The sequence below is a fragment of the Parasteatoda tepidariorum genome, chromosome 8, assembly GCF_043381705.1.
Source record: "Parasteatoda tepidariorum isolate YZ-2023 chromosome 8, CAS_Ptep_4.0, whole genome shotgun sequence".
NCBI lineage: Eukaryota > Metazoa > Arthropoda > Arachnida > Araneae > Theridiidae > Parasteatoda > Parasteatoda tepidariorum.
In genome coordinates, this window is record NC_092211.1 from 1,587,005 (window position 1) to 1,592,372 (window position 5,368).

Below are 5,368 nucleotides of genomic sequence, written 5' to 3' on the forward strand. Positions count from 1 at the left end.
ACAATTCAAAGCTGTGTTATGAGAGGAAATTTTCAACAGATGCTTTGAAAAAAGCAAAAAAGGCAACTGTTGCTTTTCTTGCAAAATCATGAATTTGTTTTGCACACTGAAAATGCTTTGAAATGTGTGTTTTACAATTATTATATTAATAGCTTTTTTTAATTTTTTCTGCTTTTATGTGTCAATAAAATTTAACTTTTTGCTTTTCAATAATTATTACTTCCTGGTTGGATCATAGACTTAAAAATTTTACAATTTAATGTTGAATTTAACGTTCACTAAATGAATAAATACTAAAGCTAAATATTGGTTGTTCGTTATTTTACACAATGAGTTTTTTTTTTTTTACACATTGAGATTTTTTTAAGTTGGCAGCTATGGTGTAGTTAACAAACTAAGGCTCTGTTACTGTAAAAGAAAATGCCTGTGCCATAACTAGGTATTCTTTACAAACAAATTTTTGATAATCTATTCGGTAGTTCAAGAGAAGCTAAAGCTATTTTTTCACATTTTTGTGAAACTTGTGTGTCAAGTATAGTTCACTCCGGTTAATGTCACCTAAATACTTAACATCATCTGTAATAGTTAACACGCGGCTCATAGCCACATCCCATTGTTTTCAGTCTTTTTGCAGTAGAGTTTCGAGCTTCATTTGGATTTACCCCTTGTTGAAATATTTTTGTTCCTTAGAGTTTGCTATTTAATTCTTTTTAGTTTACATCTACGCTGTGCCTTGTTATGAAATTTCGTAATAATTTTTTGGGTTGTGACATTGCAAAAGAATTTAGTTACCAAAAAGGAGAAAAAATGGAAGTCATTTATGTTTTGAAACATATCTTGGATTAGACACAATTGTTTTGTAAATGAGTAAAGTGCCCAGCTCGAGTACTTAAGATTCGGAGTTTATTAAAAAGTGGAGTTTGGTAGTAATTAACTGTTTTTCTTGCTTCTGCAAAATGTTTATTGGCAATCATATTTGGTATTGTATAACTTCTTAATAAAGCTATAACAAAATAACAATGTCCGGATGTGTCTTTTTTTGCAGATTCCAACAAACGCAAGACGTGCGTGGAAGTGATGGATAAGGCCAAAGCTGAAAAACCATGGTTTGGCATTGAACAAGAATATACCCTATTAGACTGTGATAAACATCCATTTGGTTGGCCAAAAAATGGTTTTCCCGGCCCTCAAGGTAAGCACCCAATGCCCCTCCCCCTTTTTTTCCTTTGAAAATTTTTATTTACCTAAGTAATCACATTGGTCTGTTACTCAGTTACAGAACCTCTGTAAATTGTTCAGCTACACAGAAGAAATATTTTTAATTACCATCAGAACGCGAGATAAATTATTTCTTCCCAAACGTTGCATTTCGTTGGCTCGAGTTTTAAATGGCACGAATATGAAATCCTGCAATGCATGATAAATTAATTGCATTATTTAAAGAAATGTAATTATTTAAAAATTTACTTGAAAGATGAAAGTTTTGCTTAAAAAAGATTGTTCGTTCCGGTTTAATGTGGGTCATGAATCTTAAGACTCCACAATTTCGTCACCAACGGCATTGTGACAATGTGGTCAACGATTCGCATATGCCGCGTTTACTTTCCAAGATTTCCAAGTTTACTTAAGCAGATACCTATCTATCTGAAGCTGGGTGGACTTGAAGCCGCCTCTGAGGCTCAAACCCTCAATCCTTCGTAATGGCAGCTCAGTTACTTTAACCACTCTGGACAATCTCTGCTCGTTCAGCTTCATAATTAAACTTTATTTTGTCTAATTTTTATAACGTCTGAAATTTTTTTAAATTTTTTTCTGCTAGGCCAAAATTAGCAGCATTCACCACCGTGCTGTGCTAGATCAGCGGCCAAGGTCTGTTTGAACCCAAACTTATTTTTAACCAATTCCGGAGCGGCAAAAAGAGAGGCATTTCCCCAAAGCCCCGGAACTCCGAGAGTAAAAGTACTGAAGAATACTTATACGTATGCCTATACAGGAAGTAATAAGTGAGTAATATATTAAGATTACATCCGTGTGAGTCAGAACGATTCGTCTCATATGATGCCTTTGGAGATTGAAAAGAGAATAGCTTGATCATGTATCACGGTCCTAGATGGCTTAAAATGTATTGTTAAAAGTGATATAACCCTCTTGAGTAACCTGTTTCTTTCCCCCCCCACTAGGTCCCTACTACTGTGGGGTGGGTGCTGATAAGGTGTATGGTCGTGATGTGGAGGAGGCCCATTACAGAGCCTGCATGTACGCTGGCATTCCAATCTGTGGCACCAATGCAGAGGTGATGCCTGCTCAGTGGGAGTTCCAAGTTGGACCGAGTGAAGGCGTCGCCATCGGGGACGATCTCTGGATGTCCAGATTCATTCTGCAACGAGTAGCCGAAGATTTCGGTGTCGTGGTGACCTTCGATCCAAAACCCATTCCTGGAGACTGGAATGGTGCTGGTGCACACACCAACTTCAGCACCAAAGCCATGAGAGAAAAAGGTGGATTGAAGTAAGTTAAATCTAAATAAGCAAAATGAATGCTTGCAAGAGAGAGATGTGATATCTTTTTTTTTCTATTGCCTTGCATCAATTTTACCATGCATTTTGTTATAAGTAATTTTACTATTGTCAACGCGTGTATTTTTTAATTTTTGGGATTTAGTAAAGTTAACTGTTAACCAACTTTAAACGAAACATCTTCACTCTGTATCAGGGACAAGCAGAACTAGTTGCCTGGTCTTCTTAAAAGATAGGGGAGAACGTTTACATTAAAAATAAAATACTAAGAAGTTCTGCTCATCCTACTGACGAAATCTTGCTGTACACTGTTCTTTTAAGGGTGTAAGAGGTCTTAACTGAAAATTCTTCAATTATCTTAAGAAACATTCTAAAAATAAATTCTAAACAATACATTCTTAATTTATAAGAAGTTAAAGCATATATTAACACGCTATTATCTCGAATTCTGGCGAAATAAAATGAGCTTTTGAATTTTACTCAACATCTTATTTTTTAAAGTGATTAGCGGATTGCTCTTACAAAAGTAGATTAAAAGCATCGATTGCAGAGAGGGGCGCATTTTAATATAAAATTAAAAAATATTACTATTTTTGTTTATCCGCAAAATTAGTGTTTCATTTTAATTTCACTTTTGACTTATCTCGATAATTAGTAGTTAAATGTTTATAATTTTTTGTTTCAATATAAATTTGTAATCATTAATATGTTGCTTCTAATGACTTTTGACAAGGATTCTTAAAACAGAAATATAGCTCTAATTTGTCCTATTCTACCCAAGGTTTAGAATGTGTTTCATAAGCGCAATATATATTTTTAAAAAGTTTGTTATAAATGTCAAAATTATATGCATATCAGGGGGAGTAAATTACAAGAGAGGTCGAAAAAAAATCAAACCTAGTAAATCTTTAGCGATAAAGGAAAGATTGAAAAAAAAATTGAAATCTACTTCATTGTAGAAATAAGTGAAGTTGAAAAGAGACTATTAGGAGCCTCTTTAAACTTTGTCTGCCATCAAATTGGTTTTTAAGTGCTTAATCTTTTCGGTTATAGTGGCTTATCAGATTGTTTAAACTTTGTTTTTCTTTGCAAAATGATTAATATGCGACTCCTTATGTGTAATTGTAGACCTAATATGTATATTTTTGTACTTAATTTTTAGAAAAAAAAATTCTAGAATCATTAATGCTAGGAATTATGGAATACATTCTATTACTTATTAAGGTCATAATGCAAGATTTTCTTTTGCCGTTATACTATCTAATAACTGGATCAGACCGCTAGATCATGTATAGTGCGGCTTTCAGGAGAACTCTTCCAGGCAGAAGTCTTGCCTTGTGGTAAGTACTATGGTTACGAGGAAATTACACTTACATGGAAATTACATGGGGTGAATAGTTTTGTCTTAATCTCTGCATAGATCGTCGTGAGTAAACCAATCGACACATTCCTTCCTCCATTTTAACCCATTAGAAATGCGTCCTTGCTTGTTACCATAGTAGTAGACAGTCTAGACTTTTAATCTGGAGTTCTTCTCAAAGCAGTACTATATGAATTTGCTGAGCTATATTTGAACTGCCAAATAATAAATTCAATCGTAATTTGATGTTCGATTCTACGATATTCATTTTTCTTATAGGGAGATTGAAAAAGCTATAGAGCGTCTTTCCAAACATCATGACCGTCACATTCAAGCATACGACCCCAAACAGGGCAAGGACAACGAGCGCCGCCTGACGGGATTCCATGAAACTTCCAGTATTCACGACTTCAGTGCCGGAGTCGCCAACAGAGGTGCTAGCATTCGTATTCCAAGGCAAGTTGCCCAAGAGGGGATGGGCTACCTCGAGGACAGGCGTCCATCTTCCAATTGCGATCCCTACAGTGTTGCTGAAGTTATTGTCCGAACAGTCTGTCTGGCTGAATGAACTGTTCCATTTCATTCTGTTTGTTTAGATAATTTTTCCGAGTACTCCCTCCTTCCCAGCAGAACTTTTTTAATTTGGCGTAATCATTCTCTTGTCTTCGTGTTACGAGGCACCTTGTGATTTTAGTGTTGGATGACTGGATTACCTTCAACAGCACATTTTTAGATTATGTTTTGTCTTTTTAAAAATAAAAATTTATTAAATGTCTTTGTTTTTTCCACTTTTAAGATTCAAAAACCAAATAAGTTTTGTAGTTGTGTATTCCACCACATTCCTTTAACCAAATCCATTCCTTTGATTACTTATATTAGCCGCAACCGGCTGGTCCGCTATTATAATTAAGTAGAATTTCACGTGTTTCGAGATAGCACAGTCAAAACTAAAGACATGTGAGTATAATGATTTGAAAAAATATACTCATTTCTCATGTGAGAGATGGATTTAAATTTTTGTCTCATATGTTCCTCTTATATCTTTGATATCTTTGTGAATTTGTTATTAAAATGTTTAGTACAACATATGATAACATTAAAAATGCATGCTTATTTTAATGGCGCCTTTGGATAATCAACTTGATCAAAATAAGACTGCACTTATGTACTGTTACTAACTAAGCGAGCTAACGAATTTTCATTTTAAAGACTTATTTCGCCAGAATGAAACTAACTTTAACCGTTAGAAATTTAAAGTTAAAAGAATACACCTATACTAAAACGTTAAACTATATATTTTAAAGTAAAAAAAAGAAGTACGATTCACTACAAAATGAAGAAAATAGAGAGCGCTGTAAGCGATCACAATTTTGACAAGATTGTTGTTGTGTAATTTTTTTTAGAAAAGAAACTTTATTGTGTTTTCATCGTGGACATCTTTAACTGTGAATCATCTTTAACTGTTCGGTACACAATTTCGCAGACATATTTA

At 34.2% G+C, this 5,368-nt stretch overlaps 1 protein-coding gene across 1 annotated transcript in view; it reads left to right on the forward strand.

The window, feature by feature from the left end:
* Positions 1–4,651, forward strand: part of LOC107449396 (glutamine synthetase 2 cytoplasmic) — a gene marked incomplete in the record, with an annotated part of 54,863 nt that extends 50,212 nt beyond the window's left edge. The window contains 3 exon segments of the mRNA XM_071184724.1: positions 1,046–1,192; positions 2,181–2,508; positions 4,156–4,651. Of these exon segments, the coding sequence (XP_071040825.1) occupies positions 1,046–1,192; positions 2,181–2,508; positions 4,156–4,444 (764 nt within the window).
* Between the last annotated feature and the right edge of the window lie 717 nt (positions 4,652–5,368).